Source organism: Notechis scutatus, chromosome 6, assembly GCF_049901735.1.
Source record: "Notechis scutatus isolate UNSWTSFEM ecotype Mainland chromosome 6, rNotScu1.2, whole genome shotgun sequence".
NCBI lineage: Eukaryota > Metazoa > Chordata > Lepidosauria > Squamata > Elapidae > Notechis > Notechis scutatus.
Window position 1 is genome coordinate 16,155,668 of NC_142014.1, and position 25,899 is coordinate 16,181,566.

Consider the following 25,899-nt stretch of genomic DNA (forward strand, 5'->3'; position numbering starts at 1 on the left):
TTTTTTTTTTTTTTTCCAAGCGAGGAATTATGAAGAGATTTCCCGTATTAATCAGTTCCGTTGCCAGGAAGTGTCTTCACTCACCCAATATCCTTTAATTTGGATTTATGACTATTACCAACATCCCAGTTTCTGGGATAACTTAAGGCTGCCTATTTAAGAAGGGAAAAATAAAACGGAAGCCGTCGTAATCCTTGTGTAAATAATAATAATAATAAATAAATAATAATAATAATAATAAATAATAATAAACAACGCACACAAGAAAGAGAAGATCTTTCCTGCAGGAGATCGAATGGTGGAGAGGAGCGTTGTTTTCTCCCTCTCTCTTTCCAAGGATCTTCCACCCGGGGAGTTGCGAGGAACCGAGGCTTCGTCCAAAAAGCGTTGCAAATAGTCATGACTCCGTCACGGAGGCACAAGGAACGAGCGCTGCGTTTGGGCAACGGGAGAGAAAAGATCGAAGAAACAGACTCCCCCTCCCCCATTTTTTATTTATTTTTTGATGGGAGAGGGACTTCTTGCCCGAATTGCAAGAAATACTTCCCCCCCCCGTCCCCCCCTATTCACCGGAGTCGCCTCCTCCCGGGTCAAACCCGGGCAGCGGCAGATGGAAACAGTGCCGCCTCCTCCTCCTCCTCCTCCTATCTGAGAACGCTGCAGGCCCTGCCGGTTAAAAGAAACGGGGCGGAGGAAGGCGAAAAGAAAAGAAAAAAGGCAGCGCATCATCTTTGTTGGTTACCGTTTTAACTCTTTTCAATGAGACCCCCGAGGAAAAAGAAAAAAGAAAAAAAAAAGGAAAGGCGCAGCAACAGCTGCCGCCGCCGTCGCCGCCCACGGGGAGCTTGGGGTCAAGGCGAATCACGTGACCAAGCTGGCCCCGCCCCCGAGGGGTGTCACGTGACCCCAGGTCGGAAGAAGCCACGTGGGCGCCTTCCGGGTGAGTCCCGGCTCGGGTGGGAAGAGGGCGGTGTGGAAGCGCTCGGCTTTTTCCCGGCGGGTGGGCTACGTGGGGGTCTTTCGTTATTGTCCCCATTTATTCGTACCTATTTCCTGTGTTCTCACTCACGTTTGTACTAATACCTGTTATCTTGTAAGCGATTGACAAATCAAATCAATAAAAAAAATCGGATTACCAATAAAAAAAATAAAATAGCCCCGGCGAAGATGATGTTTCCCAGGGAAATTTAAAAGTGGGGTCTCAGGGGAATGAGATGAAGGTATCCGATCGTTCTCTTGTCACGGAAGCCCACGACAGCCTGCCTCTCGGGAGGGTTTGGGAATAAAACAAATGGAGGAGACGGCTGCAGTGTTGTCAACTTTTGGATCTGTTGGGGGGAAAAGGCAGGAGATAAAACAACACAATTAAAAAAAGGATTTTTTTCCCCTTTCCGCTTTGAAAAGCGTGCATAAGCGCACCATCGTGCCTACCGTCCCTGTCCTATTGTTTCTCTTATTCTTTTATTTTTCTTATATGTACCCATTTCATGTATTCACAACTATGTATACAGTTATACTTATTATCTTGTAAACAATTGGCAAATCAAATAAATAAATAAATGAATGTAAAATATCGACCTGACAAAGTTTCCATCAATCGCTGTCTTGTTTAAGAAATAATGAAGGGATCTTGCCTGCCTAGAGAGAAGGAAATATGCTGGAATGAGGGATCCGTTTTTCTCCTGGTCCATGGCTTCCTTTATCCTCCCTGCCCCAGTAAAGTGACAGGCTGTTCCACAGGCAGGAGGAGGAGGAAGAGTCTAGTGAGGCTACTGAGAGGAAAGGAAACAGCTTCCTTCCTTCCTTCCTACCTACCTACCGTAGTTTATAATTATCTAAAGGCAGCAAACACACATACCATATTCCTTCTTTCTCTTTTCCCCCACAATAACAATCCTGTGAGATGGGTGTTGGGTTGAACTGAGAAAAGAGTGACCTGCCCAAGATCAAACAGCAAGTTTCCCAACTAAGCAATTTGTGTCTCCCTGCTCCTAAATCTAATACTTAATCCAGGTTATTACATATATTAGAAAGGGTCAGTGGATCAGTGCTTGTCTAGTAATTACCAAAGCTTCCATATTCTGGACCAGCTGTAGCTTCTGAATTATCTCCAAGGGGAGTGTACATAGATACTTACTTAATCCATCTTATTACATATTTATACTTAATACTTAATCCAGGTTATTACATATATTAGAAAGGGCCAATGGGTCAGTGCTTGTCTAGTAATTACCAAAGCTTCCATATTCTGGACCAGCTGTAGCTTCTGAATTATCTCCAAGGGGAGTGTACATAGAAAATATTTTAAGGTTGTGCTGTGCAGGCTTTATGGAATTGCTGCCATCCCCGTTGTGTTCCACCGACTACAGCAATTTCGCATCAGATAAATACCATTGATTTCCAACCAGTGATTTTTGTTCCTAACATCTATCTCAAATAACAGAATACTATAACACCGGGATGGCGAACCTATGGCACGCGTGCCACAAGGGGCACACAGAGCCATTTGTGCTGGCAAGCAAGCCGCAGGCAAACTTACCTCACTGCGCATGCGCGCGCCTCACAGCTAATTTTTTTTTCCAGTTGGTTTGAGGCCTTTTTCAGCCTCCCAGAGGCTATAATACCGGAAGTGACGAAACGGGCCTATTATTCTTCCTGAAAAGCCTTGCAGCCTCTGGGAGGCTGAAAAAGGCCTCAAAACCAACCGGAAAAAAATCAGCTTTGAGTGCAGTGCAGGTAAGGGGCTGAGGGTGGGGAAATTGCACGCGCATGCACAGAGGGTGTGGGGAGGGGTGCGCGCATTGCATTCTGGGTGCTGGCACATGAGTGTGTGCGTGCTTGGTGCGTGCACAATTTTTGGCACAGGAGCCCAAAAAGGTTAGCTGCCACTGCTATAACAATAACAGTGGAAGGGACTTTGGAGACCTTGTAGTCCAAACCCTTCCACGAGCATTTCTAGACAAATGGTTGTCCAGTCTCTTCTTAAAAACCTCCAGTGACGGAGCATCCACAACTTCTGAAGACAACCTGTTCCATTTTGTTAATTTTTCCTCACTGTCAGGAAATTTCCCTTTCGTTCTAGATTGGTTCTCTCCTTGTTTAGTTTTCCACCATTGCTGCTGCTTCTGCCTTCTGGTACTTTGGAAAATACCCCCCTTCTTTGAGGCAGCCACTCAAATATTCGAACACTACTATCATGTTACCCCTACTTCAGTGGTGGGATTCAATTTTTTTTTTTACTACCGGTTCTACGGGCATGGCTTGGTGGGGGAAGGATACTGTAAAATCTCCAGTCAGAGGTGGTATATTTACCGGTTCTCCAAATTACTCAAAATTTCTGCTACCGGTTCTCCAGAACTGGTCAGAACCTGCTGAATACCACCTCTGAAGGAAGCCACCATGGAGAAGGCCTGTCTTCTGGGTCCTACCAGATATATCTCCTTGGTAGAAGGGACCCACAACATTCCCTGGCTTCCGCTCTGGTGGGACAGGTGGATGTAACCGTGAGAAGACAGCTCTTCAGAGAACCTGGTCCCAAGCCATATGTTCTGTGGGCGTGGCTTGGTGGGCATGGCAGGGGAAGGATACTGTAAAATCTCCAGTCAGAGGTGGCATTTGACGGTTCTCCGAACTACTCAAAATTTCCGCTACCGGTTCTCCAGAACTGGTCAGAACCTGCTGAATGCCACCTCTGCCCTACTTCTTGTTTTCACTAGAATAGTCATATCCAATTCCTGTAACCATTCTTCATATGTTTTAGCCTTCAGCCCCGATTATCTTTGTTGCCCTTTTCTCTGCACTCTTTTCAGAGCCTCAACATCCTTTTTTTGTATTGAACAAAACGATGCAATATTCCAAGTGTGGTCTTGCCAAGGCATTATAAAGCAATACTAACACTTTGTGTGATTTTTATTCTATCCCTCTGTTAATGCAGCCTAGAATGGCATTGGCTTTTTTGGCGGCTGCAGCACTCTACTGGCTCATATTTGATTGTCCACTAGCACTCCCAAGATCTCTCTTGCAATTGAGCCAGGTACGACCTATTCTATACCCACTCATTTGATTTTTCTTGCCTAAATGTAAAAATCTTGCTTTTCTCACCATTGAATTACATTTTGTTAGATAGCTCAATTCTGTTCAATTCTGTTGAGATCCTTCTGGATATCAAGCCTATCTTCTGTGGTGTTGGCTATTCCTGCCAATCTGATGTTGCCTGCAAATTTGACGAGTTTCCCTTCTATTCCCTCATCTAAAACAATTAAGAAAATATTGAAGAATATTTGGTCTAAGACACAACCTTGGGGTTCCCCACTGCTTACTGCGCTCCATGTAAATGTAGTTCCATCAAGTACTACACATTGAGTATAGCTTATCAGCCAGTTACAAATCCATCTGGAGGTAGTATTGTCTATCCCACATTTTTCTAACTTAACTAAGAAGTAGGTTGTGGTCTACTTTTATCAAATGCCTTACTGAAATCCAATTACATTATGTCCACAGCATTTAGCTGGTCCACTAATTTAGTCACTTTGTCAAAGTGAAATAAGATTTATTTGACATGATCTGTTTTTGACAAAGCCATGTTGGCTTCTGGTTATAACTTTGCTTGCTTATAGGTATTTGCAGGTCTATTACTTGATTATCTTTTCTAGGATCTTCCCAGGTATTGATGTCAGGCTGGTTGGCCTGTAGTTTCTTGGATCCATTCTTTCCCCTTTCTTGAAGGTGGGAACCACATCAGCTCTTTCCCAGTCCTCTGGTAGTTCCCAGGTGCTCCAGGATCTTTGAAAGATAGTTCAGTGGTTCTGAGATCACGTCTGCTAAGTCCTTCAGAACTCTGGAATGTAATCCATCTGGTCCTGAATGATTTGAACAGATGTTACCATTTTCTTGCCTATTTAAATTTGTATTCCTAGTCTATTACAGTTCTGTTTTTGGTCAGTTGTGCTGTTGTGTGTGTGAAGATAGATGCAAAAAATGAATTAAGCAGCTCTGCTTTCTCCCTGCTGTTCATCACTTCCTTGCATCTTCTCCCATTAGTGGACCAATTGTTTCCTTGACTTTTTCATTTGTTTTTTATATGTTGAAAAAAAATGTTGACATTTGTTGCAAGTCTTAGTTCATTCTGAGCCTTTTTTTTCCCTGACTTCATCTTTGCATGTTTGGGCCATATGCTGGTATTTTCTGCCTTAGTTATGTGTTCCTCTTTCCACTTTTTATATTCACCCTTTAGTCTTTCAGATTATCAGAGAGTTCCTTATGCAACCATGCTGGTTTCTTCTTGGATTTCTTATTTTTCTTTTTCAATGGTATTGTGGTGGACTGAACTTTGATCACATTTTTCATTGTTCTCAAGCTTACTGAGTTTTCCCCCTTTAAGATTTTCATCAGTGGAATCCTTCCCAAGATCTATCTAAGTTAGTTAAAAATCATCTTTTTTAATGTCTAAGACACTCCTTTGATTTTGTTCTATTGTTTGTGTTTGTATTGAATTCTAATATGACATGATTATTCTCCTCCAAAGTTTCTGCTTCTTCAACCCCTTCTCCCTAAGTCTCTCTGGTACAAAATACGAATATGAAAAAAATGGATCTATGGCAAACCAGAATGTTCTGATTTTAAGTTTTCTGAAACTGGGAAATTTCAGCGTGCTTCCAAGATTTGACCTCTGACTGCTTCTGCACATGGTAAACCTTGGAGAAGCGGGAGCTCCAAAACAGTGCCTACTTTATAAACATCAAAGGGGAATACTTTCATCTCAAAACATGTTTTCTGAAAGAATAGTGTGGTATATATGATGTTTGAACGCCTTCTGCCTTTTTCAATCCCTTTGTTTGCAAATGTAATTGATTAGTATTAGCAATGGGAAAGTAAAGTAGTTTGAAGACCCAGACCAATTCTAGATTGCTATTCTGTCCTTCAGCAGAGCTGTGTAATTGGAAAAAGCAGCCAGGGAAGCTACTACAGTTAAATCTAGCTTCATTAAGCTTCAGGAAATAAAGCAGTTAGTGAAAGGTAAAATGTTTGTGCTTATCCAGGTCTGATCTTAGTTTTGCTATATCTCAATGTCTGCCTTCTATGTTAGATGCTTTTTCTCATTCTGATTTTTTTTTCTAAACTAATAATGTAGTTTTTTTCTAAACTAATAATTATTTTGGATACAGAATGGTTGAGAAGAAACCTTCCCAAGGGCAACCATGGCTGCTACTACTGATAGTTGCTGTTGCCTTCATTCACTTAGTTGTGTGCCCATTTACAAAAGTGGAGGAGAGCTTTAATCTTCAAGCTATACATGACATTTTGTATGAGAAGCTGGAATTAGATAAGGTAAATCTTGTTACTTTCTGATTGTTCTCTTTTATATTTAGTTTGCTACTGAGTTATTTTCAAAGCCAGTAGCATCTTAACATTTGTAATTGTACTAATACTCTATTATGCCCAACATTCTTATTACCTGTCATATATTTTTGCATGAATGTAGAAGAATAGAAACAATAGCTAATCATTTAGTTGGATTAAAAGACATTTCTGCCATCATGGATTATCTGATCAAGGAATTATTCAGGATTAAATGTTTAATTCTAGTACATTGTTCACCAACTGTATGTATGTATGTATGTATGTATGTGTGTGTGTGTGTGTATATATGTATATGTATATGTATATGTATATATATATATATATATGTATATATATGTATATGTATATGTATATGTATATGTATATGTATATGTATATGTATATATTTATATATAAAACCTACGTAATCTACAGGCCATGTGTAACCTCCACTTACCCATATATGCAGTCCTCAGAGTTCCCATTATTTTTTTATTTTTATTTTTGGAGGCGTTGATATCTTGCTCAATTTATCTCCCAGTTTGTGAATAACTTATTTTTGCTGCAATGCCTCCAATTAAATACAAATTAATAGCACAATCTACAGTCCAACTGATCTGAATTTGTGGACTCAAATAGCGAAGATCTTATCTCCACTTCAGGAAAAAAAATCTCTGTATAATAATTTAGAACTATTGATGTAAGAATCATGCGAAGAATTTTATTTTATGAATTGGTGTTCCAAATAAATACGAGTTAAATTTCTATGATTTTTCCGTAATCGGAAAAAGTAACAAAACAGCAGGACTTTAAACTAATTGGAAGAATTAGTGTAGTAGTTAAGGAATCATGCTGGAAACTGGGAGGCTGTGAGTTCTAGTTCAACCTTAGAAACAAAGCTAGTTGGATGGCCTTGGGCCAGTCACTCTCTCAGCCCTGGGAAGAAGACAAGGGCAAACCACCTTTGAAAAACCTTCCCAAGAACCTCCTCATTTTTTTCCAGTTAAATCCCCAGGAACTATTCTACTAATGACATTCCTGGTCTTTTATATGAATTTTGGAGCAAACATATTGATGACTAATTTGGGTTACCTTTGCTCTTAACTAAAGAAGTATAATAAAATTATAGAATTTCTTTTAGCAGCTATTTCTATATATCCGTGTTATGGATTATTATTTTTTATTGCAGTATGATCATCATGAATTTCCTGGAGTTGTCCCGAGAACATTTGTTGGTCCAATTTTTATTGCTCTTCTTTCCAGTCCAGCCGTCTATATATTGTCCCTTTTACAAATGTCAAAATTCTATTCCCAGCTGATAGGTATGAGATACAGCCATTTTTCTTTATGCTTTTTTTTATTGTATTGTAAACCATTGTAATTTCTAATACTGTTATATAGCCAAAGCCCCTTAGACCATGAACATTACCCGTTATTATTTCTATTACGGATAATAAAGCTGATTTTTCATTCTTGTTCATGTTATTTTGCCATCAGTCCGAGGAACCCTAGGTTTGACAGTGATTTATGCCCTATGGCGGCTACACAAAGAAGTGAGAAAGCAGTTTGGTTTTACGGTATCCCTGATTTTCTGCCTCATAACAGCTACTCAATTCCACCTGATGTTTTACTGTACTCGCACCCTTCCCAACATATTTGCACTGCCTATTGGTAAGTACTGAGCATGCTTTTCAAAACTTTCCTTGATGGGTAAATAATGGTAAAGCAGTGTTCGCCATGACATGTCGCAACAAGGGTTGTGATTGGCTCCAGATGTTCCCTTGCCCAATGCTGAGAAGGCCAGCAGACACAAATGCCCTCTATGTCTGAGGTGTATAAATCAAGAATAAGGTAAAGGTAAAGGTTTCCCTCGCACATACGTGCTAGTCATTTCTGACTCTAGGGGGCGGTTGCTCATCTCTGTTACAAAGCCGAAGAGCCAGTGCTGTCCGAAGATGTCTCCGTGGTCATGTGACCGGCATGACTAAACGCCGAAGGCGCACGGAACGCTGTTACTTCCCACCAAAGGGGTCCCTATTTTTCTACTTGCATTTTTACATGCTTTCAAACTGCTAGGTTGGCAGAAGCTGGGACAAGTAACGGGAGCTCACTCCGTTATGCGGCGCTAAGGATTCGAACCGCCGAACTGCCGGCCTTTCTGATTGACAAGCTTAGCGTCTTAGCCACCGAGCCATTGCATCCCCACAGAGAGTGGGATGCTCCCACAATGGGAGTGGCTAAACCCATCAAGCTGTGGGATGGGAAACTACACAGACATTTTTTTTGAACTCCCCTCCCACCACAATTATTGAAAATCAGAAACATAAAATACCAGGGGGGAAAGAAAACCTAAAAACAGGCTTAATATTATCTGGAAACCATCTCCATTCCCAATCACAAAAGGTAAAATAAATCAGGAAGTTCTGGTGCAACTGAATTGTGATACTTCCTCCAACCTGTAGCACTCTCTCTGTAGAACATTATGTGCTTCCCCCACGTCCAGTCATTCTCTTCCAATGGTGCAATTTATAATCCAACAATATGCTTTAAATGGGACGAACTTTACTGAAAGTTTGATTTTGATGATGTAGTAGGCTTGTTAATTGTTTTGCTATATTTAGATCTTGACAGTGATCAACAAGCTAAGTTATTGATACCCGATTTGTCTGTTCATTTGTTAATCAGTTTTACTAGCGGTTACATCTTGGATGCAACAAAAGCACCGCTCGTTTATTTGGTTCTCTGCTTTGGCAATCCTTATCTTCAGAGCAGAGCTTTGCATATTCCTGGGTCTTATGCTACTGATCACTCTATTGAATAAAAAACTCTCCGTTGTGAAAATGCTTTTCTATACTGTCCCTGCAGGGGCTTTTTGCTTAGGTAAGTGTGGTTTTGAATTAGTGGGATTTTCTTCAGAAGTGGCTCTACTAAAAACTACGTTGTAAAATTTTAAATGACATGTCTTCTTAATCTCATTTTAAAAGATTGAATAATCCTGCACTGGGGTTTAGTGTGCAGTTACCTAGTCCTTTGTGGGACTCTGCTCTTCGTTCATCAATTGTGCAAGTAGATCAACTTAGCCTGTAGACTTAGTTATCTTACCAGAAGGTCCTACAGTAAATGGCTACGTATTTAATACAAAAGAGAATCAGCCAGTCCTGTTGCAAATAGAGGCTCCCTTTCTAATTCCAAGGGGCGCACTGGATATCTCTCAAAGTCCTGTCTGAATGGGCAGACCTTGCCTCCATGTTTTTAATCCTAGGAAATCAAACCAGTGTATTTAACCTCAGGCAGAAGGAACAATACTACAGCCCCTTTCAAGGCCCAGCCTTGTGATTCTGCAGGCTGTGTCATCAAATCAACATTTCAGGTAATAGGCTGATTTCCATCCAGTTCTGGAATGACAGGTGTATTTATTGCTTTAAGGCCTGTTGAATCAACGTTGCTATTTTAAGTGATTTCTGCATAGCTCCTCACTTTTGCCTGTTTTCTCCTTTTAGGTCTCACAGTGGCTTTGGATTCTGTGTTTTGGAGGCAGCTCTTGTGGCCTGAAGGGAAAGTACTTTGGTATAACATTGTCTTAAATAAAAGCTCCAACTGGGGAGTATCCTTTTAAACATGGAGGAAACAGAATCCTATAGCACAACTTAAATGAGTTCAGTATTCACAATGTGAGAAGGAATATAACTGGAAATAACTAGATGAGGTAAAAAAAGGTCTTGTCATAAAACCTTTTTATTTTGCATCCTTTCCAAGCCACATCACTTCCTTGACATAGCAAGAATTGTAATTTGTATGGTACCAAGTCTTAAATGTTGTCAGCCATTTCTATTTCTTACCCCTGATTCCACATTTCTCACCTTATTCTGATATCTGCGGATACCTTTGGTGGTAGAAAATTCTTGTCATGCAAGGTTCCAGCTCCTATAGAGCTCTCCTTTTATATTAAAAGTGGATATATATATATACTTTTCCCCTTCAGAGTGGGAGTGTTGGAATGAAGAGGATAGCGATGGGCTCAGTGGCTCAGCCCAGTTAATACTGGTTTTGTTTTTCAGCCCAGATTTGTCACTTTCAGAGTGACATGGAAATGATCACTTATAAAAAGGACATGATCAGAATTGGTGCTACAAACTTCACTTTGCTCAGAATAGAGAGACCCATCTCAGCCTTTTTACTGAGTTAAAAGCTGGAGCCTTTAAATCCTCAGAAGTTACATACAAGTGACTGGATTTCAAATGGTTGTTTTCACTGTCCCAAGGTTGGAACAGTAGTTCACAAGTTTGAAATTGTTTGAACATTCCAGTGTAGCTGATTCTATGGCTAATTATGGTTTTAATTCTACAAACTAGGAAAATTTAGAAAGTAGGTTTGCTAATACAGTAGGAGGCACAGATCTATCTTTGCTGTCATATGCAGTAAGGTGATGGTGGGTGGTAGTGAGGATGAGTTAAGTAAAGATACGGTGGTGCTTAAAAGTTTGTGACTTGTTTAATTGCATCCTCTCTATCCGCTTTTAGGAAATTGTGTAGAGGTTAGATCATGTTTTATGTCATATTTATGTATAATAATGAAAAATCAAAATTGTTCCAGAAACTTAAGCATCACTATGTACTGCTTTTTTTATAGTAAGTATACTTTTTTTTTTTACTTTTTCCTAATTGAAAATTAGAGTTCACAGGTTCCAATAAATCCCTGTTATTTTTCCATGTCTTCTGAGGTTTTTTTTTTTTTTTTTTAGGCTGGCTATCAAATGCAAGTGTGCATTATTCAGTGCATGTACCTTGTGTTATGCCTTTTTTTTCTTTTTTTCTTTTTACAAATTTCCAAATAGAAATGGCTACGTAAGGCAGAACAGTACATAACCAATAGCATAATTTACACTGATAACCTTTTGGATTGCTGAGTCCAAAAACTATGTTGTCTTGTTCTTCAATCAGCTTTGCAAGAAGATAGCAAAAAGTGTACATTATGAAAAAGGTTTCAATTTAACAGCCGAAGAAGTGTTTCTGTTGTTATATTTATAGATTGTGTTAAAGTGAGTACATCGTCACTGTTTTTTTTTTGTTTTTTTTGCTGGTCTCAATTCTTTGCTTGTTGATAGGGGCAGAGAGCCCATAAAGCATGCTTAACTGCAGTATTACTCCATGGTTTTCGGTGGCAATTTTAAAAATTCATTGGACAACCTGCACGCTTTTGGGTGATCATTTCAGAGATACTTCTTTAGCTAAACAGAATAACAAAACGATCACGAGTGGGCAAAAAAAGCACCTGGAGTGGGGGTTCCAACTTGGTCCAGCTTCTCCATTGAGTTTCCTCATTGGAAGCTGTCAGGAAACACCAGAAATACTTCCCTCCCGCCCTGCACCACCTTTTCATGCCTCCTTTTCCTCCACCTGTCATTTCCTTCCTCCCTCCCTCCCTCCCATTCCTGCCAGATTTCTCATTGACTTTGCTTGTAGGGAAAAAGACCAGCAGGAAGTTGCAAGGCCTGCAGACTGGTAAGTGGCGGTTGGTGGATGGGGAAGGGAGCCATGAGTCTATGGGGGACAGGAATGTTGTATCGGCTTGCACAAGAGGTACCATATTGGTTGGGGAGATCACTTGGGTGAGCAGTTTGTAAAGGGTGACTGGGAGTGTGTGAGAGGTGCTGTGTGACTCGGGGAGGAGATATTGGGATGTAGCACAGGTAGGGGGACTGCCCATGGGGGGGGCATAGTCCAGAAAAGGTGTAGGGGGGCTCCTTTCTCCTTCCTTCCTTCCTTTCTCCCTTCCTTTCCCTTGGCAGCAGGTGACTGCTGCTGGTTTGGAGAAGGTGTGAAGTGTTGCGGGACTGCCTGGGAAACTGTCACAGAATGTTGAAAATAAAGATGATGCAATCACAGCAGAATCCCAGCAGTGTAGCAGCAGCTAGTAACACCGTCTGGCCATACCTTCCCCAAATTTCATTCCCTTTGAAGTGATGGGTCCCAAATGTTGGATGTATTCTTAAATTGGTCCATTTCAGATACCTCCGTTCAAAAATTGTTAACCTGCAGTGCATTGTATCTCAAACAATGGAATTCTGCTAAATCAGTGGTTCTCTTCACACGATGTATTGTGTGGTTTTGTTGGTTACATAAAAGTCTAGACTTAGATCATGAGTTCTTCAGTGACAGATTAGGGGCATCTGAGGTGAGGTAAATGGGAACAGGGGATGTTTGTGTGTGGGTGCATTAGCACACATGCTTTGTACTTTTTTCATACATATTAAACAAAAGAGGTGATTTTGTATCTCACTGAATATGTTATGTATCATAAAGTAGCTTATTCATACAGCAACGAAATATAAACATAAGAAAACATTTAAAAATAGTATTTTCTAGAAAGTTTCAAATGGCTATATGATGTTCTAGACAATTTTAGAAATGTAGAAGACACACATTGAGAAAAGTATTAATTCAAATAGTCTTTTTTAATTAAAAATTCCTTAACTGTCTTTTTAAAGACCTCACCTTTCTTGTGGTATTTTTACTCCGCCTTGCCTCGCGCTCTGGGTTGCAGTATTGTATTTCTACCACTAGGAGCAGTAGACCGAAGATGTTGGGTATTAATTCTACCCTCACTTGGTTTTATTTTCTTGTATTCCTTTCTCCCACACAAAGAGCTGCGATTTATAATATACACATTTCCAGTTTTGAATATAGTGGCTGCCAAAGGCTGCTCACGAATGTAAGTGTACTTGTACATATTGTATTTAATTTCTGTATCAAGATCTTGGCTTCATTTTTCACCGCTTGCTAGTTTACCAATCACATTGTTGTCCAAATAACTTTGACAGGAATTCTGGGAGTGGCATTTTTAATCATCTTGTGGGCCCCAGATTGGGAAAGGCTGACTCGGAATAAAAGATTCTTATTTTGTCATTCCCTCAGGGCACACAGTCACTTAATATTGGCCTTAAGACCTGATGAGAGTGAACAAGATGTAAAATGGATGAAGACTGACACTTCCCATGACCTTTTGAATTAGAAAATATGCAAGCTGTTTAGTCCTATGAATTTTAAATCACAGAAAACTAACATCTGTCTCTACAAAGGATGAAAAAAAAAATCCCTTTAAAAACAAACCTTATTTTATTAGGGCACTGTATGTAGTAAATTCTGCCCCTCCTCCCCCCATTGCTCTTTAAAGCCCAATAAAACAGCAATCCCAAACCTTTCTGGCTCCATGAACCAATGGCGGAGGGAGGGAGGGAGGGAGGGGATGGTTTCCCGTGTGCAACCTAGTCTTGTGTATGCGCTTTGTGCGCTCGCCTACCGCTTGCGTTGCCTAGTACTCAATGAGGTCAGCCGCCCAGGGGTTGGGAATCCCTGCACTAAAGGTTTGAACTTCTTCCAAAATTGCAAAGTATTACTTTCATTTCTATCTAATCAGGGTTTAGTATCAACCTGAATAAATTGACCAGATCAATGTATAGTATTTTAGATCAGGTTGACTTTGACCTGTGTTTTAGAGATAGGGTTAATTGCAGTTTAGGGTTTGAGCATCATGCTGAACCACACTTAACTGAAGGCAGAAATGCAAATTTCAAAGAAAAACTGTGTGTATAGAACGTAATCCCAGGGCTCTCACCTCTGATAGTAAACTAGTATAATACAATACAAAAATGACATCTACAATTCATATAACCTAACATTCAGTGTGATCTTTCAACAGCTGTGTATTGGAGTTGGATATATTGTGCCCACTAAACACACTATTTTTCTTTTCTACACAGTCTGAACAATTACAAGAAATCATGGTTATACAAATTAGGCACTCTGTTTGTTATAGCACACCTTTTTGCTAATGCTACTTACTCAGGAGCATCACTCTATGTGTCCCACTTCAATTATCCTGGAGGAGTTGCTATGCAAAAACTACACCAGCTGGTACCTCCAACAGCAGGTGAGTAAAACTGGGTTGATTAAAAAAAAAAGTCATCTGGCGGCTTGATACCTTTTGCGGCCCCTTCTGCAGATCGGATGGAACTAAACACATGGGCCATTCTTTCGTTGCTGCACTCTGTGAGGTTTCAAGAGATAAACTGGCAGGTTTAAAGCTTGCTCTTTTAAGCCTTTTCCCATTTGGAGGGTGTGACCTGTGATAGGATGATAAGATGTGAGGAGGGCAACACAGACCACAAAGCCAAATAAATTGAAACGGGAAGGGGGGCGGCTGGGAGAGAGAGAGGCATCCTATCCAACTTCTGTGTGTGTGTGTGTGTGTGTGAGAGAGAGAGAGAGAGAGAGAGAGGGAGGGAGGGAGGGAGGGAGACATCCTATCCAATCAAAGAGTTATATCAGGGCTGGCGGCAGTGTGCACTCTCTCTCCCTCCCTCCCTCCCTCCCTCTCTCCCTCTCTCTCTCACACACACACATATGTTGAATCTTTCTTTCCTCCTGTCCTCCCTCTTCTGCCCCCACCCACTGAAGACCCCTGGATTCCCTCCCCAGCCCTGCCTGGCCCATGCAGGCACCACCCATGTGACTGATGTAGAGTTGGCCATGCCCATGACCTGCCACAGCCGTGCCCACCCAGCCGGTGATTAGGAAGAAGCGGTTGTTAAATTACTTGAATCCCACCATTGGTTGAAAGGCCCTATGAATTACACATTTGCATACATTTTCAACCTCTTGCGGAATCAGAGGAACTATGCCGTGAAGGCGATTAGGAATGGGATGTTAATGGCATAAAATGGTGTTCCTTAACCTTGGCAACTGGAAGGTGTGTGGATTCGAGTGCCCGAGTTCCCCCAGCCAGCATGGTCCTTAAAGCTGTAGCGCTTTACGTATGTTAAGTGGCATAAAGAGGGCATGATGTTGGTACATATTATCAAATTTGCTTCTTTAACAAGGGTTACGGTGCTGGGAATGGAGACTGTTAACTGTGATATCAAGAAGAGAGTTGCACTGTAATGTGGATTATATGGCAATTCTTATCTGAATATAAGATTTTCTTACATTCAGATAGTCATTGCCATATAATTCATGCTATAGTGGGGACTCACAAGCGGACAAGCAGCTACCCCTATCCTTCTATTGTTTCTCTACAAGTGGTCTTTGGAGGCATCCTGCCCTCCCCAACCCAGAGATGATACTAAGTATTATCCCTTAGTACAGTGGCCCCCAACCTTTTTTGTACCACGGCCCGGTACCGGCATCACAAAATGATCCACGGACCGGTACCGGCATCAGCACGCACGACCAAGGCAAAGCGAGCTGAGCGACCGGCCAGCCAGCCGTCCCCCGCTTCTCCCCGCCACCTTCAACTCCTCCTTTGTACCTTTGTCGATGGGCTTTTCGGGCTCTTTCTTAATCTCCTCCTGAGTAATGCGAGACTCCACCGCCATCGGGACGGCTCTTCGTTCGAAGCCGCCGCCCCCTTCGACGAAACTAAGGCGCGAGGATTCCTTCAGCACCCAAACGCCGCTTTCCAACCGACGACCGACAAGCTCACCCGGAAGCACTTTCTCAAGCGCCGTCAAAACAAGATGGCGGCGCCCACTTCTTTGCGGCCTGGTACAAAATGACCCACGGACCGGTACCAGTCTGGGGCCCGGTGGTTGGGGACCACTGCCTTAGTAGACTAGTTACCATTCAAATTTACTACACTGAAAGAAGTGACTTATGACCGTTTTTCACACTAACAACCTTTGCAGCATCCCCGTGATCATGCGATCAAAATTCAGATATTTGGCAATTAGTTCATATTTATGACCATTATTGTGTCCCAAGATCATGTGGTTATTTTTTGCGATCTTCTGATAAGCAAAGTCAATGGAGAAGCCAGATTCACTTAACAATCGGGTTACAAACTAGTGATTCACTTAACAATAAACGCAAGAAAGGTTGTAAAATGGGGCAAAACTCAAAAAACATCTTTTTTAACAACAGAAATGTTGGGCTCAATTATGGTCCTAAATCGAGGACTACCTCTTTTTACTACAGAATACTACATTCCAGTATTCTGACAATTGGCAATCAAGTGATGGGAAAGTTTTGTCATTCTTAGCAGAGCCTTTACAAAGCTATATGCAAGGGGTATGCAAGTATTCAGTAACAAGCATACGGTGAGCTGAGCAAAGAATCTTCTCAGACAATACATTGAGGGGTATTTTGAACGCTCAGTATGGCTGTTTTAGGGCCTCTTTCCAGACATCCAAGCTATGAAAGCATGAACAAGAGATTACTTCCACTGAAAGTGCTGTTTTCATTTTGTTGAGGCCCAAAGCCACTTCTGTGAGTAAGTAAGTCAACAGATGTTGTTGCTTTGCTTTTTTATTTCTCACGTGACCTGCACTTTTAATTAATTTAGAAAAGGGCAAAATTCTAGGTTGAGCTAACCTTATTCATTCGGTTTAAGTTATATATTCCACACCTAGCATCTCCAGTACAATAGCCATCCAACATTTTCTATTTCAGTTTTGGGAATTTAGTATTTTTTGCAAAGAATAAAATAAATACAAATCCACAAGCTTGCCCATTAGTAGAGATGGGAATCTCTCCTTGCTTTCACATATATTGGTTTTGGGGTTTTTTGTTTGCAGATGTTTCTGTCCACATTGATGGGGCTGCGGCACAGACTGGCGTGTCTCGATTTTTAGAAGTCAATCTGGATTGGAAGTAAGTCTACTGTGTATGTAAGAAAAAATATAATTTTTTTGCAGTTTGTTATATATCAGAGATGTCCCACCGCGGCAACTTTAAGAATTGTGGACTTCAACTCCCATAATTTCCCAGCCAGTCATGGGGGAATTCTGGGCATTGAAGTCCACAAGTCTTAAAAGTTGCCAAGGTTGGACACCCCTGTTATATGTGAGGTTATCATCGTAATGATCTCTTGCTCTTAAATTTATTTTTGCCTATTCAGGGCTAATATTCTTCAAACTCTTAGCCAGAAAGTTGCATTGGAATTCATCAGGAAGACATAAGTAAAGATCAGGTTGTCTGTTCCTTGTCTCCTAGTAGTCCTTCTCTTTGCAGTGAAGATGAGGTGCCAAGCATAAAATAAGAACCAACATGCAGATAATCTAAAATTGCGACCCTATTATATTGATTAGAGTAAAACAATCCGTGACCTTCTAAACATTGCTGAACTACAACTCCCAGCAGTCCTGGTGATCATAACCAATAGTGGAAGAAGGTGGGCATCAAAAGTAGTCTTACCCAACCTTGAAAGATGTTTTTCAGCAACGTCTTTGAAAGGTCACAGATCATCCACCTCTGACTTCCCAGCAAAGTTGGGTAAGACATCTTTTTAAATCCCATTAGCTTCTTTAAGGCAGGAGTGTGTAGTGAGTGGCCTCCAAACTTAATTTTTGTTCACTTCTATAGCCCTCTTTACTCTGACCATTTTGAGGTGGGAAACTACAACCATTGTACTGCAAACCCATGGTAGTACAAGAGGAAAGCTCCACTTTTTTCATCACTATCCAGCTCTTCCATTCCAAAATATTAAATATGGCCACCAGGCATCAGAATTCTGCCTAGCCTGATTCCTGGTCTGATAGCCTCTTATCCTAGATCAGGACATTTGCTTTCTGTATTCCAGAGTGTTCATTAGACCAGGGGTATTTATATTTAAACATATCCCCTTTCATTTGAGGGGTGTGTCAGAAATTACTTTTATGTGTCTGGGTTATTTAGTTTTCAATAAGTTGCTGCTGCTTTTGTTCAACATATGTACCTAAGTCCTGGCATACTAACAATTAAAAACAAGTTTTTTTATGGTTTCTTTATATTTTGTTTATAAAATCTAAGTAATTTTGGAGTTGTAAGCAGATATTTAAAATGGTTTATTAGATTTTTGCGAACAACAAAGGAATATATTTTTCAGTTAATATAAATCTGGGATACTTCTGTGTGCATAGGTTAAAAAACATGGAAAAGTCAACCCTGGTTGTTGCCAAATTACATTAATGGAAATCTGGGTAAGGATGTTGCACATTTCAAAATCAGGGTGTACTACTCATTCAATCATCAAATATATGCAAATCCACTTACTTGTTTTATCGCTTCTCTTTCTGTTTAGGCAAGCATTTGGGATAGCTAAAAAGGTTTAAAAATATTAAAACAAATACTAAACTAATTAAAAGATAAAAATCCTGGATAAAAAGATTTGCCTTTATTGCCTTTCTATAAACTGAAATCATGGTGATTAAATGCAACTCCAGAGGGATCTTGAAAGGAGTTCAGGAGAATGCCTTTTCCTCCATGCCAGTTAGATATTTTCAGAAGGTCCTTCCATATTCAGGGGTCTCCAACCTTGGCAACTTTAAGCCTGGTGGACTTCAACTCCCAGAATTCCCCAGCCAGCAAAGCTGGCTGGGGAATTCTGGGAGTTGAAGTCCACCAGGCTTAAAGTTGCCAAGGTTGGAGACCCCTGATATAGATCCTAATGACTGGTCATGCTTCTCAATGTTAATACCAACAATATTTGCCTTTATAAGTAATAGGCCATGTTTTGGCATGGGTACTACATGACCTCCATAATTTGCACAGGTTTGCAGCCTTCTGGCAGCATTTTCCATGAGTTACAACCAAGTTGTCCATGCTAATCTATGCAAGGGATATTTCATAGAACTTAGAATGCCAAAGTCTGACTCATTTGGGAAGGCTCAGAGCTGGGCCTTGAGCCTCACCTGGGGAATTTTTCTCAATAGAGGTATCACCTGTAGTTCCAGTTGGCAGCAAGGAGCAGCTTGGGCACTTCAGACTCCTTACTTGATCTATAGGGTAAGTGTAGCCTCATCCCCCCACCCCAAGGTTGAATCTCAGCCATTCAGTTTACATTTAACCAACCACACCTGTGCTTTCCCTGGATTTAATTTCAATTTGTATAATTTCAGTATGTTAATGAACTAAGGTAACAGAACTGGATGATAAGAAGCATTAGAAACAATATCATTCACATATCCCTGGTACCCTACACCAAAGCTCCAAATGACCTTTCCTAATTATTTTATGTAGATATTGAACAGCATGACAGGTAATACCCTATGAGATTAGTCTCTTTTTGAACAGGATTCAGCATAAAGGACCAGACCCACTAGAAAGACTGCAGAATAATCCCATTATTGAGGGAATCTGGGAGAACCACTAGGGCAGTATGTTTTAGTTTTATTGTGGATCAAACACTAAGGTGTTCATAACAGCCTCAATTCAATTTCTTAGCTGAAAGTTGGATTGAAATGCATACGTTTTTGTAGGTCAAGAGAGTGTTTTTTATTGTTTGTTTGTTTGTTAAGAGATAATTTTTATTTTTCGTTCTTTTGGTGCCTTTGAGTCAGTGTTGACTCCTGGAAACAGCAATTCTTGCTGTTTCTTGGCAAGATGTTTGGGGGAAATGGTGCCATGCAGTGGTGGGATTCAAATTATTTTAGTGCCAGTTCTGTGGGTGTAGCTTAGTGGGCGTGGCAGGGAAAAGATACTGTAAAATCTCCAGTCAAAGGTGGTATTTTCCGGTACTCTGAACTACTCAAAATGTCCGCTACTGGTTCTCCAGAACTGGTCAGAACCTGCTGAATACCACCTCTGGTGCCATGTCCTTCTTCCTAGGGCTGAGAGAGACTGTTCCCAGGATTTGTGACCTAAGGTGGGTCTAGAAGTCACTGTCTTCTGGTTTCTAGCTTGGTGCTTTAACCTCTATACCAAATTGGCTCTCTTTAAGAGACACCTCTCCTTTAAAGCAAAACTTAGTACTTCCCATTCATAAGATATTGTTGATCACTTTCCTTAATCTCTATTCTGGTTTGTTTAATAAGCTAAAAGAGAGCAACACACAAATAAGCAATTGTTAGTCCTTGTCCATGCACATTCTCCTTGAAGTCTCTAACCAAAAAGAATACAAAATAAGACAACAATTGCTAAGGTTACATCCTTACAGCCTGAGTCAGTGACTGCTATCCAGACAGCTCTGTACTCCCAGTAACGAGTGATATAAATTGTCTAAAGTGAGCTACCAATTGTTTTGGCCATCCATCCACAGTGCGTGAATATCATGGTGAAGGAAATACCTCACAAAATTAAGAAAATCAGTTGTAGCCCATTCGGTGTAGATACAACCACAAGCAGAGTAAGCTGCCTCAGAGGATCTCAAATGGCCTTTCAGGTAGGCTACACTTCATGCTTGATCAGAGACAATTTGAGGGAGAGCCATTCTTTTATGCCTGTTCATTTAAGTCTTGATGATCAAAATAAATTCATTGGGACCATCCGATCTTTAATTCTCTTGCACAGCAAAGCCTTAAGAAAATTACGTTTTGTTGCCTTGCTTTGAAGATGGACTGTAGTAGGCTTGACATAAAAGTTGATTCTGGCCAAGCTGGATGTTCTTAGCATTATAAGCTTTGATTTGGGATGAAAGGATTTATTCAGGTCAGGAATGTTAGAATAATATTTAAGAGGATCTGTATTCTAATAACAGCTTAGTCAAAGGGAAGGACTGCCTGAAGCTTTGGCCAGTTATTTGTTTCCCCCAGCAGCTAGCCCAAAGCTCTTGTTTCAATTAAAAGGTAAAGCTGACATATCAACCTGGTTACTAATATGAAATTCTGGAGGAGGAGGACATTTTTGTAGATGATGGAAAAGAGGCTCTTTGGACTAAACTCTTAAGGCCACATTTGCACAACATGTTAAACCACTCTAGCTAGTTAATGTGAATGCATATACTACGTTCTCACCTTAATAATTACATCAGGTTAATCAGAATGCACCACTTCTCTGTTAATTATAATAGAAAAACACGGGATCGTCATCATGTCTGATTAATAGTACCTAGAATGTTAAAGCATGGCCATTCGTTGATTTGTAGATTCTTTTGCACCACACCTTTATCTACTCTAATTTATGTGAATATATAGTTCCTTTAGGAAGTATGACTTTTGAAGATGGAATGTCAGTCACTTCTGGTTGACTGGAAACCCTGGTTTATTAGTTGAGCGCAGATTTTAGTTAAGTGTTAATGAGGAATGATGCTTATCCATGTTTACCTAATCACAGGGAGTCATCCACCAAAGCTGAGCTGTGAATAGAACAGGGGAAATGAGATACAGCATGTGTTCGCTAGTTTAATGTAGGGTACAAATTGTATGCCATTTATATGCATGCTCCAGGGACTTGGAGATGCCATGTTATTTTCATTGCATATGTTCTTCAGTGAGACAGGAATTTGGCAATCTGGTAGCTCTTGAGCTCATAAATATTAAAAGGAAAAGATGGATGGGAGCAGAACAAATACCAAGCAAGACTGAATGCATTAATTGGTATGATTAACTGGAGCCAGCCAGTCAGGCTCTCCTATTAGATCCTTCAGTCTCTGTGTCCTCTTTCCACAAGAACATTTCTCTTCATCCTTTTCACTGTTAAAGGATGCTGAGATAGTCAGTGCATGAAGACAGAAAGGTTGACTGGAATAATTTTCCTCCCACTCAGATTATCTTTGCCAGTGAAGCAGAAACACATATACAGACACTGAAGGCCTGTTAACAGGAACGTTCTTAGAGTGAAAAAGACTAAGCCATGGGAGCTTCCAGAGGCTGCAAAAAGGATATGTTTTTAAGGATTTTGAAGTAGTAGAACATGAGGTTCATTCTAGAAACTTATAGAATTGACTAAAGAATCAGTTGGCTCGCAAAATTGTTCTGGAAACAAAGGGTAGTGATGGCTAATAGTTATTTAAATGTTTAGATCCCACTCAAAACCCAAGTGCATGGGTTTATTCCATATTTCCTTTTGGCCAAATTCATCAGCTCTGAGCTGTTAGTGCCAAACTCCAGTGATGTGCTTTCTAAGTTGTGTACAATTCACAAATTGCTCACTTTTACTTCATGTGTTCATAGAGAACTAAGTCCATTGGATTATATCATTTACTTATAAAGTAAGATATACATTACATTACAGATTATATTACATAAAGTGTAATATATAAATATATAAAATATATTTAGATTATACACTACATTATATAAAGTAAGATATAAATTATATTCAAAAGCCAGTGAAATTCTACGTTGCATTAACACAGGGATAGAATCAAGATCACATGAAGTATTAGTATCATTTTATAAAACCTTAGTAAGACCATACTTAAGAATACTGCATACCGTTTTGGTCACCATATTATAAAAAAGGTGTTGAGAAAGAGTGCAGAAAAAGGCAACGAAGATGGTTAGCGGGCTGGAGGCTAAAACGTATGAAGAATGGTTACAGGAATTGGATATGTCTAATCTAGTGAAAAGGAGTAGAGGTGACATGATAGCAGTGTTCCAATATTTGAGGAGCTGCCACAAAGAAGAGGGCATCAAACTATTTTCCAAAGTATCGAAAAGCAAGACAAGAAAAAATGGATGGAAACTAATCTAGAAATAAGGAGAAATTTTCTAACAGTAAGAACAATTACAAGTAACCAGTGGAATGGCTTACCTTCAGAAGTTGTGGGCGCTCCATCACTGGAGGCTTTTAAGAAGAGACAGGACAGCCACTTGTCTGGAATGGTATAGTCTCCTGCTTGAGCAAGGGGTTGGACTAGAAGACCTCCAAGGTCCCTTCTAACTTGTATTCTGTTATTGGAGCTTTTGCTCATGTAAGAGCGTTTGTCTAAATTAGGGAGTTTCATTGCACTGAGAAGTTGAATTTTCAATCATTTCCCTTAGCTTACTGTTGCTGAGAGCCACATTTATCAGTCAATATTTGTCGGCAATCTGAAGGTTGCAAAGGGCAAAGAGTGGTACACATAGAAATGAGAGGAAGTTTTATTTTTATTGTGTGGGGAAGCAGCTGGAGAAATTTTGCTGGTTGTTTTGTTTGTCTGAAAATCATACTAGTACCATCAGTTTTCAGCAATTACATTTAGAATAGGCCCTAGGAAGTGGTCGGAGGCAGCTTGTAGCCCTAAGACTGTAAGTAACCATTCCTGATCTAAATTGCTGGACAAAAACTTCCAAAACCTATTCAGTAGGCTGTGTTGCTTGTAGTTGTTGGGAATTTGTTTCAAATAACAGAGAACTTAGAAGGTAACGTAAGAGAGACTTTTATTCAATTAGATTTTCTCTGGCCATCATCTGATTGCCATAGCTGTCCCATTCTACAGGCCCATTTTACTTTTTCTATACCATTCCATTACCTATAGCGGGGTAGGGAAATTTGGCTCTTTTATCACTTATGGACTTCAACTCCCAGAATTCCTGAGTGAGCCATAAAAGGTTCCCCATCCCTGGCCTACTGGTTTTTCAGTTGTGGGGGAAATCAATTTTTGACTTGAATGGGACTGTTTAATATACAAATGTAGGACATAAAAGGGATGGGGAACTTTTTATGGCTCACTCAGGAATTCTGGAAGTCCATAAGTGATAAAGAGAGCCAAGTTTCCCTACCCCGACCTATAGTATTATCACTTCTTTTGTGGGTAATAAACGATTCTGAACTGCCAAATTCTTAAACCACCTATTTCTGTGCCCATTCTGTTCTGTAGGTGTTTGCCATTTGTTCCAAAAGTGATGGAATTATAAGTACAGCTTTAATACTATCCTGCCTTCCCTTCCTGTTTTCTGCCATGGTTGACGTGATCCTATATTAAAAAATTCAGGTTCTTTAACAAAGTAATATCTCTACCATCCAGTTACCAAATGTTCTTTTAAGAATCCTCCCTGCTCTATGTAATTATTTCCTGCTTCATGGTTGTTTCCTATATTGTTTTCATAACGATCCTTCCTCTTGCTTGGCCACAGCCTAAGTCTCTTGAATGGAGTATGATTCAAGTCTTTACTTACCTTACACTGTTCGTTCTCTTACAGATATGACAAAAGGGAAGACATCAAACCGGGAGACCCACTTATGTTCTCATATACACATGTACTTATGGAGATGAATTCAGCTCAACTGTCACATTACAAGACAACTCACAAAGTCCTTGCGCATATTCCTGGTACCAGTGGAATTGGATTGAATTTTACTGCACTGCCCCCTATTATTTTAAATTTGAAATACAAACTAGTATTGTTGGAAAAGCTCCCTGTTTCTCTTGGAAAATAAATTTTAACAAGTTTGAAATAGTTTTTGGTAGAGTTGTGTTGCACTAATTCAAAACCTTGACATGTCAGTGAAAGATCAATGCTATTCGATCTTATTCATTTCACTTACGTGAAAAACTTTCATAATAGTATACACTGCATGTAATGCCAGCTATATTTCAATACAAAGTACATACATTCAAGACATGTTTTCATATAATTAGAGAAGAAATATACTAAATAGTTGTTTTTATGTAACACTACATGTGTGTAGTTTAATGTTTTTACATTGTTTTCTACCATGTGGGAAAATAGCATAATGTGCTATTTTGGGCCACAGTAAAAAAAAAATTATGTTGTCAATAAGGGGAAAAAAATCACACACACCTAAAGCTGAATGTCATTAGGATCAACAAAATCTGGAAATTAATGGATGCGATTTCTGTTTTTATCTATTGAGCGGTTTTGCTCATACAGTATTTTCATAGAAGACAAAACCCACCTTGTCATCCTGATAACATTTCTTGACCAGGGTTCCTTTGTCAATTATCAGCCATGGAATAAACAGTTATGGGAAAGTCAAGCTGGCCTTGAAATGTTAAAGAGACAGCCAAGCATAAATCAAGAAAAATAATACTGGATGTCAAAATATTCCATTTGTTTTAATTCCTTACAGGTTTTTAAGTGATAACTTCCAAATATAGAGCTAAATCATTTAAATCAGCTATACCGACTGTTCTGTGGCCAGATAAAGCAATGGGTTAGAAAGTATAATTGTGGGATGATCCACAACTTGTAATTAAAGATATGCAAGAAAATATCTCACATAACTTTTAAAATCATTCATTTTTAATCAGTGTACCTTGGCATAGAGTGCAAATTGACATAGATGCAAGAAATATCATCCTGTAAAACTGGTTTAACTACGCTGATGTGTTCTCTTATATGCTATTCTACAAGTTTCATCCATTTTGTTGTTCTTTTACATCAAAGAAAATGTCTTCCTTGATGTACAACTTACCTAGTCACAGAAGTTATTATTCAGAAGGGAAGCATTAATTTCTCATAAAAGCCTATGTTCAAAATCTGCAAAAGTTATTGGGTATCATTATCTTCTTTTGTGCAACAGGCCCTGCTAATAGTCAGCTACTGGAACTTCTTTAAAACACTACTTGGTTCCTTCTGGAAGAATGTTCTACCCTTTCTGCAATTGCAACTTGGCAATTATTTAATGTGAATTGACGTGTTCCTGATATGTATAATCCACTATGGTATGAATATAATCTTGTGGCACCTTAAAAACACATGTTCATTATGAAGGCTACACCAAAAAACAACAACAACCCCATCCATGAAAGCTTATAATAAATGGACTGCCATTCTGTAAGGTAACATAAGATTTGGGCGGGGGTGGGTGGGGGTGGAAAAGGAAGAGAAAACCAGCATATTTCTATAATTATGGTCATAGCATAGTTAAAACTGGTACTCAAAGAAATTATACCTGTGAAATGTTAAATAAAAGACTAGAT

At 39.8% G+C, this 25,899-nt stretch overlaps 1 protein-coding gene across 1 annotated transcript; it reads left to right on the forward strand.

The window, feature by feature from the left end:
* Positions 1–825: 825 nt before the first annotated feature.
* Positions 826–24,412, forward strand: ALG12 (ALG12 alpha-1,6-mannosyltransferase). The gene is made up of 10 exons (XM_087969428.1): positions 826–940; positions 6,165–6,327; positions 7,529–7,661; positions 7,837–8,010; positions 9,025–9,219; positions 9,840–9,943; positions 12,827–13,050; positions 14,099–14,268; positions 16,910–16,985; positions 24,155–24,412. Exons 2-10 carry the CDS (start codon positions 6,166–6,168, stop codon positions 24,390–24,392), a joined length of 1,476 nt encoding a protein of 491 aa, XP_087825554.1. The 5' UTR covers positions 826–940; position 6,165; the 3' UTR covers positions 24,393–24,412.
* Positions 24,413–25,899: the final 1,487 nt, after the last annotated feature.

Excerpts from the sequence above, each read along its gene's own strand:
- ALG12 (XM_087969428.1), top strand. The coding sequence starts at position 6,166 with ATGGTTGAGAAGAAACCTTCCCAAGGGCAACCATGGCTGCTACTACTG. Across the intron at positions 9,220-9,839 it reads TGCAGGGGCTTTTTGCTTAG|GTCTCACAGTGGCTTTGGAT; the intron begins GTAAGTGTGGTT and ends TTCTCCTTTTAG. Across the intron at positions 16,986-24,154 it reads GAAGTCAATCTGGATTGGAA|ATATGACAAAAGGGAAGACA; the intron begins GTAAGTCTACTG and ends GTTCTCTTACAG.